A 15,702-nucleotide genomic window follows, 5' to 3' on the forward strand; every position below is an offset into this window, starting at 1 on the left:
ACCAAGAAGAACCAAAAACCGGAAACCAAGGGTAAAGCGATGTCATTGATAGGCGAAGCATGGACACGGTCCATGTCCTGGTTAAAATTGCTTATTTCTCTGAATTTAAACATTCTTGGAAACATTTGGGATAATGTACCACAAGTCAACAAAATATATAACATTGTTCTAGTGTTTTTTGGATATTTTAATCCAAAAATCTTACATAATGTGCCTTTAATTGAATAATAACAGATTTTAAGATGAACTGTAACTGTCATACAGTATGAAAATAAACGGTTTCATCCTGTACACTTTCTTTCCCATGTGCAGCCACATAAACATCCCTCCGGTAGATAAATTAAAAAAAAAAAAAAACGGCTTAAGTTTCTCAACACTTTTTACTTTGCCATAACTATTCATACAATAGAATATGCAAACAATTCATAAATACTCTAGTCTGTATAGTAATAATAAAATTTGTGAATATTTAAAAGCATATGTAAACTCCTCCATGAAACGTCCTCGGGAATTAATTGGATCGTAGGAAGTCGGGTGTTGTTAACTAAATGGAGACAGATTTGAATGCCAGTTTGCGGAGGATATATAGCCCCACCCTCCACCGAGACATACTTCATGAAGAGAGCAGATGCCGAGTAAATCTTTGGTTTGATTTTATTCAGCATTATAAAAATTGATCAGAGAATATTGTTTGTTTGTTTGTTTGTTTGTTTTACAATGCAATCCTAGTTATGCAGGACATAAGTAGCCCTTTGAATTTCAGTTAAGTTAGTTTTAATATAGAGTAAAATTTGAGTATGATAGCAGCTTCAATATTGTACTAACACTTTTGGTTCTAATTGCTTAGTGTTTTAGTAATGATATGAATAAATGTTTTACTGCATAATTAGTTTACTTTTAATTGCTTTCCATTATGTGGATTATAATATTTTAGAATGCAGATAATAGCAATCTGTTCTTTGTAAAAAAAAAAAAAAAAAAAATGTGTTTTTGAGCCTTAGAGTCTTAGAATATTTAAGATTGGGGAATGGACTTGAGATATTATGTGTGGGGAAAATGCATGCTGCTTGTTTTCTAAGAAACCTTGCCAAGTTGTAGAAATTAATATGCCATGAATATGTAATAAAACTACTTGCATGTCAAATAAAAATTATTTTGATTAGAAGCATTTATTATTCTACAGAAAGTTTGCAGTGTATGGTGCACAACAAATTCAAGTTAAATTAGATCAACAACATGAACACTTGATTAAATTATATGTCAAGTTTATTATAGGCCATCTGTTTTTTAGAAAGCTTTTAAACATGATTTAACAGTAGTTTATTTTTTTTGTCACCTAGCCCAGTATTCATAGCGTTTTCCTTTTTTTCCCTTTAAATTTGAAGCCATTTAGTGATTAAAACATTTACTGAATTATGTGCATTTAAAATGCATTGTAACCAATGTGTTTTGTTTGTTACACAAACCATATCTTTCCTGTTATTTTAATATGACTATACGGCTATCAAAATAATGCAAAACTGGTTTCACAATATTATGTGTCCCATTTTAATTATATTTGGGCATCCTTCAGTGATGGTTTTATGTGATATTTTACAGGAACAATAATAATCTAATATCTCTACCGCCTTTCTTCTGCTTTTTTTTTTCCATAGATATCCTTCTCTCAGCACAGCAGCATCATGGACTTGGTGCAGTTCTTTGTCACTTTTTTCAGGTATGCATACTTCATTCATTTAAATTAAATGTTCTGTGTAATTAAACAATAGTATTTGTGAATAAATGAATCATTTTCTTATTCTGTAATATACATTGAATTCTAGCTCTCAGAATTTAGTGACATAAGTTTGTTGAGAATGCAAGGATGCATTAACCTCACCATCCAGAAGCCATTAATGAAAGCTGGCTGATGAATAAGCACAGTAGGTGTAATGGTGTTGGCTGTGATGAAGCCAAATACTGCCACTCTTGCTGTCTCCAAAAATGAATGTTTTTTTATGTTGTTTTAAATCATGTTTATAAAGGACACATTTTTGCGATCAGAAACAACCATATGGTCTGAAAAAATCGTTCACTGAAGATAATTTTTGTGGAAATGAGTAGCAATGAGAAATTCATTATATTATACCAGTTGCTTGAAGGGTTGGTTCCAAATCATGTTATTCCAAACCTGTATAATGTATGAACTTTGAACTTGATAGGTGCATATATCCAGTAGAAGCATCACGTCTGTGATGTAAAAATACAAATATATCAATGTACTACACCATTCAAAAGTTTGGGATCAATATAATTTTTTATTTATTTATTTATTTATTTTTATTTAGTATTATTAAAAAGTGCTATATGTAATTTTTGGGGACTATACTAAAGCATAAAAATACCATAATATGTTTGCAGAGATTTTATAAACATGCTAAGTTAAATTTGTTTCTCCGAAAATCAATGCTACAGCCAGTTATTCTACTTTGAAATGTGTGTTCCTTGTAGGAATGTCTGTTTTTGTTTTGCTCTATGTGATCCCACCACTGCCAATTTATCCAATAGTATTTTAACACCCAGGTTGCCAGTTGGTGGGAAACACAGCGTATTGCAGCGAGCAAACAAACCGAGTCAGAAATCGCACCTATCTGACCTAAAAAAGCCTTGGCAATGAAAACATTATAAATGTATACATTAGCTGATCAACTTACAGTGTAAGGCATGTCACTTTTTTTATTGTCAGTTGTGCCCATACATGTTTTATGTCCTCAATCTGGCAACCTGCATGAGCGTCAAGTCTGAGGACGACCGGGTGGGGGAAACGACTCTCTCCAGTATTTTGAATTTGAACTGCAGTACACATTTTAACCCCTAGCTGTCAATATTACATACTGCACCTTTAAGGACACATTAAATTGATGACAAAAACATTACAGTAAAAAAAATCTAAAGATTTCTATTTCAAATAAATGCTGTTCTTCAAACTTTCTAAAGGAAAAAAAAAACGTTAACTCTAACTTCCTACACTCTATTAAGTAGCACAGTATTTTCAACTAATAAGAAGAAGATGCAGCCTTGGCGCACATAACGTTCTTTCAAAAACATAAAAAGTTTTTCTTACCCCAACATTTTTAATGGTAGTGTATGTACAGTATTAAAGGATACTTCAGCAGAATAAATGAATACGAATGAATGAATGGATTCTCTAATCATTTAACCTCATGCTATCCTTGACATTTGGCTGGAAGAGATTTTCTCAAATATTAATATTTTTTTCACACACACCTATCAAATTGCTATATATAAAACAATTACTCATTTAAAATGTTGTATTTAAGGATGAACCTGCACTACTATTAATTTGCCTCTTGAACAGCAGCCAGAACCATATGCACATTTCTGCAGGTGATGGAAATCATCCATTTATGTGACAGCACAAGATGTTTGCAATTGCATGGTTTCATTTTTGGTTTTCAGTAGTCATATGTGTTCAAAAATGCCTTGCTTGTTGTACATCTGGACAGTCAAATTACAGAGCTGAGTGACCACAGTTGTGTTTAAAGTGCCTCAAAGTGCAGCAAAATAATTACATGCCACCTACTCTGTATAAATAATAACATGCCGCCTGCTACAGTATGTATAAATATTGAAGCTCGCACTAGACTGTCAGCCGCCTCCGTATTGTGTTCTGTGGGATTTTTAACTGTCAGGTCAACACAAATGTCATGTACCGTCATTCCAACCTTACATACCAATTTGTTTATCACAGAAAAACAGAATGAATAAACTGACATAAGGGTAAACTGCTATGGTTTAGTCATGCCGTTTTTTTTATTCTAATCATTTTGCTTATTTGATGCACAGCTTTATTGGTTTTATTAATGGAGTGTGCTGGAAAATGCACCACAACAGTGTAACTTTGACACCAGCCATTTATCTTGTATGTAACCATATTTGTGTGTGCAGTAATTTCTGGCGGATATGATTGTGTGAGCCTGTGCGCCCTGACATTCACAAAGGTTGAGGTCATGGCAACCGGAGTGCGATGTTTGCTATACAGATTCTTGGATTTATTATCCAGTATGAATAGCGAGAGCACTTTTTTGTTGTTTTGCAATCACTGGCATGGGAGTGTGTTGATAGATATCAAAGTTGAAGCTAGAGGCTGTAGGGCTTTGTTATTTGGTGTGCATTTAGTCTTCTGGAGGCGAGGGATACATCTGATGTAATTCATCAAGGCATTTGAGAGAGATTGGTGCGTATACTTTATATCCCTCCCCTTTTATTCTCCTTCTCTCTTTTTTCTCACTCCTCCTCTCATATCTTCTGGCTGTGGATTCACAGCTCTGGTTCTCTTGTCGAGAGTATACTTGGAGTTCAAGCCAAGTGCCTTCAAAGCCATTCAAGTTCAGTCAAATGCCCGACTGTTTTACAATGCCAAAACAGACTTCAAGCTCTGTGGGAAATATTCTATTGTGGTAAATAAATTGTGAGTGTGTTGCATCGGCACGCTTAAGTTATTTTAATTACACAGATGAATAGTGGTGTCTGTTTGTGAAACAGACGTAAGTAGCATTGAGTATTATTGATTTGGAGCTCTGTCCCTTAAGCCGTCAGTGTTTCCTGCTGTACTTTATTTGTGTCCGTGGCTTGGCTGACAGATTGTTTATGAATTTAGTTTTTCTGGGAAAAATAAATGAGAATGTTCTCTTCAATAGAATTGGACCAAGTGTCCAGAAATGTTGAAAGTATAAATAAATAAAATTGCAGTGGGTATTTGTTTACACATGGTCACATGCATTTTTTTATTTTTTAGGATTCAAAGTTATCCCAACAGGAAGAAGATCATTTATGTACAGTCTAGTGTCAAGTAAAGAGCAAAACGGTGTAACATTTGAATAAGTGAAATTACCTCGGCATTGATTTAACTGACTATTCATATGACAGTTTTTAAACACCGGCCAACCTTTAGTACTGCTAGAAAAGTAAGTGCACGTTCCCTTCAGTTTTTTTTACCTCTGAAGCATTTTCTATGTCTGGATGTCACGGTAACCGTGTAACTCTGACACCCTAACCTGATTGGCTGTCAGGATGATGGATATACCACCGTGCACCAGACACGCTAAAGAGGTAAACAAACACTTCTCTAGCGGAACACATGTGGGCCTGGTAAACTACTTACAGAGATTAAAGCAATTACATTTCATATCAACTTCATTCTGCATTCACAATTTGTTCCATTCAAAGTCAGATGTGGGATATTCCTACTTGATGTCTGTGCTCTTTATCTATAAAGGCATTTCATCGCTCACTGAGCAGTTGTTGGTTTGTCAACAGAGGGATATCCCAGCAAGCACATTTTTGAGGATAAACAAGGATGTTCTGCAGGTTAATAGAGGATCATTTACAATAACGTAAATTTGACTGATTGATGCATTTTATTTGCTTAAAAAGTCAATGTTTATTATAAACTTTGCAGGGCCTATTTCTCATTGGGTGCTGCCATTTTTGTGTTGCAGTAAACAACTTTTGCAAGTTGGAAGCCAAACTTAAAGTGCTAGAGTTCTAAAACCATCAGTGAGTTAGGTGTTAATTGGTTTTATTAATTGTTTTTTTATTGGTTAAAAGCTTGAAATAAGGTTTATTTTCACATTTTATTCTGCGATGTAAAATACATCAGTAATACCCCACTTTGTTTATTTATTTATTTATTTTGTATAGCTTTTTAGCTTCTTATTATTTCAGCTTCAAAGTTGTGTTGATTTGTGGAGATTATTTTGATGAGCAAAATGTGTTAGAATCAAACTTTTGCTGGTCACAGAGCTTAATTTGTGCAATAATCCAAAACCCAATATAATAATACTATTGGATTTATGTTGAGGGATCCATGGTGAAGCTAACTTCCGGGTTGGCCTACAAAATTACGTCATCCCAGCAGCTGTTTACTGGAAGGCAGCATTACAGTATATTGTCAAAAAACTTAGTGGAAGAATAAAATTATTATATTTAGGTTAAACAGTAAAATATTCTTCTTTTTTCACTATCTGATTCATGCATTTAATTAGCATATTACTTCCAGCTCTTAACATAATCTTAATTAGAAATGCATTTCTCAAAATCTCCCTAAAATTTCAGAACACCCTCCTGAGAGACTGTAGGCTGCAAGCCTCAAGCAAGTAGATGGATATTTATCTCTTTCTTTTTTCATCTAGCTTTGATAAAATTGATGAGCTTTTTAATAAGACTGTAAACTCTGCTGTCTGTCATGCTCATCCCAGAGGTTTTTTTTTTTAAATGTATTTCAACCTATTGAAATATTTGTCTTTCTAAACAAAGAGACCGTTACACAGATTAGGTAGAAAAAGTATTCATAAAAATAAAACCAATTAAAATAATAAATGGTACAATGGGAATAAAATAACAATACAAAGTGTATGTATGTTTAGAAGAACCTCTTTTAGATGTACAGTAACTGGTGTGTACTTTAAGCAAAGTTTGTACTTTTGAACAGATAGGTATTTCACTGTAGTCCCTCATTAGCTTTGTTAAAGGCCTTTTGAATATGTATTCTTTGAAGAGTGATTTCTTTTTTTCCGTCTCTGCTCTCTTAGAGCTCCAATAAATGAGCAAGAAAAACAGTAACAATTAAAGACCGCTTAAGCTTTTCACCCACTTCTCCAGCTAATTGGTGACACCGCAATTTGGTTTAGCCAAATTACACACACTCTTTCTATCTCTATGTTGATTAACATTCATCCACCTGTCTTTCTTTCCTCCTCCTGGCTTCTGTCAGGACAGAAGCCGTCCACGGGGCTGAACCGTTGAGTGAGCACACTCATATCGCCAATGATGTTGTTAACGTCCTGAATGCCTGTGTTTCACTGGATGGTGACTGGAGGCAATTCATTTGACTTGTGTAACTGACTCAAGCTCGTTCTCTCCCACTCGTGATTTGGGTGTAATGGGGCTTTTGTCCTCTGTACCTATTAGAGCGAGTGAATACAAGATTATGCATTACTGTGACTCATAAACATAAGCAGGGCCGGGCGGGATGACAAATAGAAACAGGAAGTGACTGTGATGGTGTGCATGTTTATATCCTCAGCTCAGGTTGTCTGTATTGATTGTGTAATCTTTGTAGGCTGTTTGCTCTCGGGCAGCTCTGGTAGATTGGCTCACCTCATTCATCCTTCAAACGCTTGTTTCTACCTGTAAAGATCAATACTACAAGCAGATCGCACACTACAAAACGTTGACTACACATACACAATGCATTTTTTATTTATTGATTTCACTTGCCATTTTTTTATTTTATTATTATATTATATTATATATTATAATTAAAAAAATATAATATATATATATATATATATATATATATATATATATATATATATATATATATATATATATATATATATATATATATATGATATATAATAATTATATACTCTCATCAGTAGGGTTGGGTGTCATTTGAATTTTAACGATTCTAATTCTGCTTATCGATTCTGATTCTTACCGATTCTTAATTTCGAACCTAATAAGGTAAAAAAACAAAAAACATAAAGATATCATTCACATGTATTCTAAGACATTTCATATTTATATACATATATATATATATATATATATATATATATATATATATATATATATATATATATATATATATGTGTGTGTGTGTGTGTGTGTGTGTGTGTGTGTGTGTGTGTATATATATATATATATATATATATATATATATGTGTGTGTGTGTGTGTGTGTGTGTGTGTATATATATACACACATATATGTATGTATGTGTATATATATATATATATATATATATATATATATATACACTTTTATATACATATATGTGTGTGTGTGTGTGTGTGTGTGTGTGTGTGTGTGTGTGTGTGTGTATATATGTGTGTATATGTGTGTATATATATATATATGTGTATGTGTATATATACACACACATGTTTGTTTTTGTGAATTGTGGGGACATTCCATAGGCGTAATGGTTTTTATACTGTAAAAAAAAGGTATTTTCTATCCCCCTATACTATCCCTACCCCTAAACCTACCCATCACAGGAAACTGTGCACATTTTTACTTTCTCAAAAAAACTCATTCTGTATGATTTATAAGCCTTTTGAAAAATGGGGACATAGGGTAATGTCCTCATAAGTCACCCTCTACTTGTAAGACCTATGTCATACCCATGTCATTATACAATTTTTTTTCCTGATATGTCACAAAAACTCACACACACACGAAACCCTGCCCTACACTACCCCCTGAAATGTACAGCATTTTGAAATGTTGAAATGTACAGCAGAGTTGCTAACAATGAAAAAAACAACAACAGTTTTTTTTAATTGGCCGCTTGTACTGTATAAACCTTAAATGTGTGACATGCTCTAAAAGTTCAGCACATTTTGCACATTTTTTTTTTCCTGATACGTTCAAATCACTGCCATTTCTAGGTGAAATGCCCACTGAATGGCCAGCCTCGTTTTTATTTAATATGGCATCTACCTTCAATCAGGACGTTCGTCATACCACTTAAAAGAATGTGCTTTTATAACTTTTTCAATGAAAGTGCTCTGGCATTATTGGGCCTCATTCTCCATCCATTAGAACTATTATCCAGCTCGTTAAGAATTAATTGCCCTCATCATTAATAGATTTAATAAGGACCCTCTGACTTGTGCTGATTGGGTTTTGAAATATGGTAGATGAAATGGTTGAAAAGGCAGTTTCAGGCTCTTGCATTACCTCAACTACACTATGATTAGTCCACTGCTAATTTTAGCATTTGAACAGCTTCAGATGTAATGAGCTAGGCCCCTTAATATATAGTGCTTAAGCAAAGAGACTAGAAGAACAATATTAGTGCCCAAGACGTCCCCAAGCTGTGCACTTGCAGTAGGGTTTAAACCCTTCCTATGGTGTAAATTCAAATTTCACGATCATATAACACCCCATATACTTATATTATACATTCCATATTTTTGCAGAGCCTCACAAAGCCTCAGATTGTCTAATTTGAGATTGAACATTCTTCCTCTAGGCAGTGTCTCTGTGGAGTTGATGGTATGTATTTGTAATAATGCTGGCTGAATGGAGGCTCTGTTTGAATGTGAATGATGGGTAGATGACATTGTCCCCACATGCCCCCTGATCCTCTGATGTCTATGTCAGTATATTGACCCTTTGTTAAGCTCCACCCCCTTTGGTTACTGTTAATTTGTGGGCTGTAATGAAGCATGTCATTACAGAAAAAAAAAACAGCAGTTAAAAATGCTTTGCAAAGAAATTGTTGCAAGATTAGTAGAAATTGTAATGTCAGTAAGATTCTGTATCAGAATTGAGGCAATTTAAAAGTGATTACAATATATAGCATTAGTTTAAGTGAACAGAATTTTTCTTAACATTTCTACAATGCACTGCAATACTGTGAATTTTCTAGTGCCTTTGCTGGGATGTGAATCACTAAATCACTACATAAATGAAAAGTAAAGGTGTTAACATTTAAAGGGGTCATGACTTCAAATTAAAAATTAATCTTTAGACATATAAGAGGTCTTTGTGCCATTAAAACATCTTGCAAGTTTAATAGCTTAAAACAGCCCTCTTCAAATCTTCATTGAATTCTCCAAAAATTGCTTGTTTGGATATTGTGGTATTTGTGATATCACAAGGGCAAATACATTTACATATGCCTTCCTCCAGAGCAAGACATTTGCGGATAGTTTTACATTATCGCATCATAGACCCCGCCTACTGGCATTCAGACGCAGAAGCGACACCATATGCAAGCATCGCGTCCAAAGCAAATAAAACCCATTATAATCACTGATGCTGTCTACACTGGATACAGTACACAGATGCATGTTCACTTTCTGATGTACTCGACATGCTTCAGTCTCATTTGCTCATTTCCATGGAGACTTCAGAAGAATACCAACATGAGGAACAAATGGATGGTTCATTTTTAATGGCGCCATGGTTCGCGTCAGAGGATTATATGTTTGTTTGGAGAATTTGACTGCAGATTGTTTTGTAAGCGAGGCACAGTATAATAGAGAGTTGACAAAGAAACTTTTGTTGACAGATGAAGCAGTCAATTTAATTGGATCTGACAGCAGCTACATCACAAGTAAATGATTTAATAATGCTTTCTCTGTAAATGAAGGTTTTATGTGGATAATGTTTTCAAAACACTTACTCGCATACAATAGCGAGTGGGTGTTGATGGTGTTTCCTATGCAGTGATGTTAGCCAATCATAACAGTGGCCGTCTACACAAGCCTTAAAGGAGCTGCCTCTAAAAACGAATCATTTCAGACAGAGGTAAAAATAGAGTTTAAAATAATTATTTTTCCTATATATATATAATATATATATATATTTGTTTATTTGTGGAAAAAACTTTATCAACACTATACATTATAAGTGAGCCTAAAGGAACATATTAAAATAATTTAAAAAACTTCATCATGACTATTTTTTTTTAAAAATGTAAAATGATTTTTAATAAAATAAAAATGAAAGATAATAATAAAAGTAATAATAATACAAAATTACATATGTCAGAGTTCTGCCAGAATATACACCAATATTGATATTTTTTTTTATTTTATTTTTTTATTTTAATTATTGACATGCTTTTGTAGTTGATTTTTTTGGCATTATGGATAATTACAACTATGCAACAAACTGGTTGCTCACAGTCCACAGAAATGTCACAGTACCTAGACACAATTTTGTTACAAAATCAAGCACTCGTAGGTCTTAGAGGTGATTGTCTTAAATTTTATTATTTTTTTTAGTGTGACACTCAGTCATCTCACATTGTAGGCACATGTTCTGACATTTGTTCACTAGTGCTTTGTCATACTTCAGCACCAGGTGCTGGCCGTGAACCTGGGATAAAATACGACAACAAAATGGATTGTGTATGACCACCTCCGAATGCTTTTTCCTTTACTTTAGTTCCATGCATTTGTCACCTTCTGCCAATTGTAAGTAAAACACAAAGAGGGTTTTCTTCTTTTATATGTGCTTTCACACCAACCATTTCTCCTCAAGGTTGACTTTCTATAACCTCACACTTTGTCTAGATTGCTGAAAATAGCCATTGAGCAAGCTGTGTATGTGTGCGAGAGGAAATCAGACCTGTTGGAGTGCAGATGTGCTTGTTTTTCACTGCACCGGACGGTATTGCGTAAATGATTGACGTAGCAGTCTGTTCCATTCGGCATTGATTCTTTCATGCTGGATGAACTTGTTTATCATTGATTGTGTGATTGAAATACAAATATGTAACAGCTGTTCTCAGTCCAGCCTAGAAGGTTAGTGGAATGTTATCCACAATTGCGATTATGAACTCATGAATCTTATTTGATTGAATGATCTATTGATTTTCCATGTGTCTTGTCTCCAGCTGTTTCCTGTCCCTGCTGCTGGTTGCTGCTGTGGTTTGGAAAGTCAAACAGACGTGCTGGGCATCACGCAGGAGAGAGGTAACATCTGCACAATAGCACTTCCTGTGCTCATTGGCATGTCCATACTTGTATTAGCTATTGCCTGCGGTTTCTTTATATGTCGCCCATGATTTCAGGTTTAAAGCTGAAGTGTTTAATACTATGGCTCAAACAATTTGGGGCGGGACTTCCAGTTCGATTTTTGTGCAACCAATGGAAGGCAGAAATGACACACTTAAGCTTTAATGTGTTTGAGTGCCCATATGCATTTGCATTTACAGGTTTGTATTAGCAAGGATGTTATTGCTTTTACCATCTGTGACCTCCCATGATGCTCCTGGGTATGGTTGATCTTTGTAAACCGTCTTATGACTTTAACCTCATTATAGTTTATGAAACTCACTGTCATGCGGCGTTACTGTGCTTAGATGGGAGGACACTGGGTAAAGTTGCTCATTTTATTACGCATTCCTCCCCGTGTCTGATGGGTGCGTAAATGTCACACGCATGCCAGCCGAACTGCCTCCTTTTAATGAGAGAGGCGCAACAATAAACACCGCCATTTTCCTTCATTACCATCTTCGCAAACCAATTAACCCTGACGGGGGCTCATGTAAAAGGGATGGATTAGTGTGATTTATCTGTCTAAAAGCCCCAACAGATGCCACCTTCTCTCTCATCTCTCGCTTTCTTTCTCTCTATTTATTTCTTCGTTTGTGTGTCATTTTAGAGGCTACATAAATGCAAATTGGAATTTGCAAACGAGTTGCCATCGAGCATTTTATAATCAATACAATAATCGAGGCCACTGTAATTGAAAGCATGTCGAGAGCTGTAAGTGTGGGTTTATCGGAGTTAAATGCGTGCTGTTTTCAGCGATGGCTGTCACAGTTGCTGTTTTCCTTTTCATCAAATATCTACTTGTAGAATGAGCACTTAGATAATGGAATAGTTTAAACCAAATTAAAAACAAAAAACAAAAAAACAAACAAGATTTGCACTTCATTCAGTGCCTGAAAAGAAATTTTGATCAGAGAAATACAAAGCTACAGTAAATAATAAATATAATTCGGAGTGTTGTGTACTTCAATGTAGGGTTTGGCATGAGAATCTGAGTCCTCTGCAGTGACAGCCCTGATCATGAAAACAATACAACATCTTAATTTTCAGAACACTTCACACTAGACGAAATTCAGTAAATGCTATACTGTACATGTCATTTTCATTTTTTACACCATTTTCTTCGGTGACACCTTTGCAAGTTTATTCTTCAGACAGCAATTTGTGCCAACACTGTTCATGATGACATTTAGTTCAGGTCAGCACTAAATGGTCTGAGCTGTATTACAGGACGTTCACACAAGGCACATTCTTCCTTTCAGAGAGCTAGATGGAGCGCAACTGAATGGGACAGAATGCATGGGTTTTGAGACTTTCATATTTTTTTTGAGAGACACTTTTTAAAAATGTTCCTTTCAAATTGACAGCACTTTAAAAATGCAGCATTCATGGTGCGAGGCGCTGAATAAAAACAGCGAGATGCGATGCAATGGCCAAATGTGGCCACCTGACACTGATTTATCTGTGGCTGGGTTGTGCACCATTTACAACTCAAATAACTCTTTTCCTGCCATTGATGAGTTTTTCCGGCAATACTTGTTTTCACTGTTATATGGTAGGGGGCGCTGTTACGCATCTTCTGAAATAGTACAAAATCTCTGGATCCAAATAAAAGCTATGAACCACAAACAAGCAGCATTGCTTAAAGTGATCTTCAAACATTTAAAAGCATATAAATCAAAACAGCCTAATGTTACCCACTAAAAAGAGGTTTAGGACTGTGCAAGCTTTGGAGGTGTTGATAGACTCTATATACTATCGGATTCTGAATCCGATTTGAAAGTCTTTGCCAATTTTTTTTTTATTTTTAAATTGCTTTATGAAACTTCCCCACATTCAAGTGTTGACATAAAAAAGGCATGAAGCTCGAATAAAACATTACAGTACAGTAAAACATTATAGTGAAACATGCTTAAATTTAAAGAAATAAGCATCATTTTTAACTAAAAAAGAAAAGTTTGTCAAGACAAACTGAATGGTGACTTGACAGAGTTGTGTAAATTTGATGGTTTTATATGTTTTACAAACATACAGACAGACAGACAAAAAAAATTAGATGTGATTGAAATATCACCTACAGAAGTTTGTACTTTATTTTTATATTTAACAAAATTATTAACTAGGGTGGAAGAACACTTCGTTTCTCACAATGCCTGTTGAAATACTTTGAATTGTAATTCAGTAAATTCAACTTTGTGTAATTCAAATTCCAGTTGATTGATTTGAACTTTATTGTCCACCAATGTAGAAAAAGTCCTTTGACTTTGCATAAAAAAACAGTTATACACCATACAAAATACACAAGTTATACACATGTCAATTTAAAAGTTATTCTCACAAGGAATTGCTCACCCTTCATTTATTATTCTAATTGCCACTGGTATAAAGGAATGTTTATACATATTTCGAAGATATTTGGGGACCTTATAACTTCTTCCAGATGGAAGCATTACAGATTCTGAGTTAAGTGGGTGTGTGGAGTCAAATACAACCCTTGTTTCTCTTGTGTGTTTTGCCAGCAAATACAGTTTATCAAGCTGTGCTTGCTGGCGTCCTATTATTCTTCCTGCCGTTCTCACTATCCCTTGCAACTTATTCTTATTCCTCACTCCTAAGTTACCATACCAGGCTGCAGGGCAGGCAGTTCAACTTCTGTGGGTGTGGCCAGTTAAATAAAATTAAATAAATAAATCATAAGAGAACTAGTCTTCAATTTTGAATTTTTGGCATTTGGCTTAGTATTCTTATTCTGCAATCTTTTCAATTTCTACAATTTTTACACTGGAAGCTGTATGTGTTTGTTTTTGTGTGCATTGTGTATTTCCCTGTGTCTGGATCTTAGTTAGCTGATATGTCTACATTATTTATGATGTCTGTCACATATCGGCCAAGCCCCACTGTTGCTGCTGTAGTTTCACCGAACCTCTTTCTGCTGCACACATCCACAGTCATTTTTCACATTCCGCCCAACTCAACAGAGCTCAGGTGTCAGGCAGTGATGATGTCAGATCCAGCAGTATCTGTCCCACACCACACGAGTCACATCCGTAAATAGCCAAGTCGTTTTTGGCCGGCTGTAGCATCTGATAAAGATCTGTTAGCATGGGCTTTATCTCTGCCATGCTTTTATGGTTATGTGGAGGCTGATAAGTTGTGATCTCACAGAAGTTTTATGGAGAGCCGCATCACTCCACTCCCCACTGCTGCTTAATTGTGTTGCCTCATTGTCAAGCCTCATTGCTGACAGCGGCTATCTTGTGATTTGCCGCGTTGGATACTTTAAGCCCGCCATTGCGGCCCCTTCATCACTCCCTCTCTCTGAAGCCATCAAGTGGGAAATTAACAATGCAAATCAATGGAGCTGAATGGTGTATTTTTTATGATCCTCTCTCTCTGATGTATTTAGAGCATGAATGATTATTTCGGAGATAGATTACGGACGGACGGCGCCGTGAGCACTCAGGGAATCAGTCAATATCCTCAAATGGGCCTAATTCATTATTTCGTTCCTCCTTTCTAAAGTGCAAAACATTGAGGGGGGAGGGTAGGATTTTCATTTCATTCCACCAAATGTAATATAATTTCTTTGCAGCTGCGATCAAGGGGATATCGGTCTTCGTCTGTCGGCACACGGATGGAAGTAATATATAGAGTAGCTGCGCGGTGGAAAAAAAAACTTTTTCTTTTTTTTGCGCTGGCACTTAAAATCCATAAATTCCCAAAGGGGAGAAATTCCATTCTGATTCCTCATCCGAAAAAGGGAGAAATAATGTAGTCTCTCCAGTATAGTTAATTATGGATCATAACCGAGAGTGTGGAAAACAAATTTAGAACTGGGTTTATGATAATTACTCTCCCAACAATAATTTCTGGATATGAGATCAAACAATCAAAACCACTTTGAAATTCTAATGATGATGCACAAGACGTCTTGTACAGATGTCTATGAATCTCCTAATAGGGTCTCCCCCCAGCAGACAGGAATTTAGCCGTATTTTGACAACTAACCTCATTAAGTTTTGCTGTTGTCTTGCCATAAATGTATAAATAAACAAAAAAGACCGTACGTGTTTAACTTTTTCATGCTTTTTTTACTCTATAATTCATGCGTTGGTTAATA

At 35.2% G+C, this 15,702-nt stretch overlaps 1 protein-coding gene across 3 annotated transcripts in view; it reads left to right on the forward strand.

Moving 5' to 3' along the window:
* atrnl1a (attractin-like 1a) overlaps nt 1-15,702 on the forward strand; it is a 264,774-nt gene that overhangs the window by 154,537 nt on the left and 94,535 nt on the right. For all 3 annotated transcript variants that reach the window (XM_048204633.1, XM_048204632.1, XM_048204631.1), the window contains exons 27-28: nt 1,656-1,717; nt 11,423-11,501. In XM_048204633.1, coding sequence (XP_048060590.1) covers nt 1,656-1,717; nt 11,423-11,501 — 141 coding nt within the window. The remainder of the gene's footprint in view (nt 1-1,655; nt 1,718-11,422; nt 11,502-15,702) is intronic.

The sequence above is a fragment of the Megalobrama amblycephala genome, linkage group LG10, assembly GCF_018812025.1.
Source record: "Megalobrama amblycephala isolate DHTTF-2021 linkage group LG10, ASM1881202v1, whole genome shotgun sequence".
Classification (NCBI taxonomy): domain Eukaryota; kingdom Metazoa; phylum Chordata; class Actinopteri; order Cypriniformes; family Xenocyprididae; genus Megalobrama; species Megalobrama amblycephala.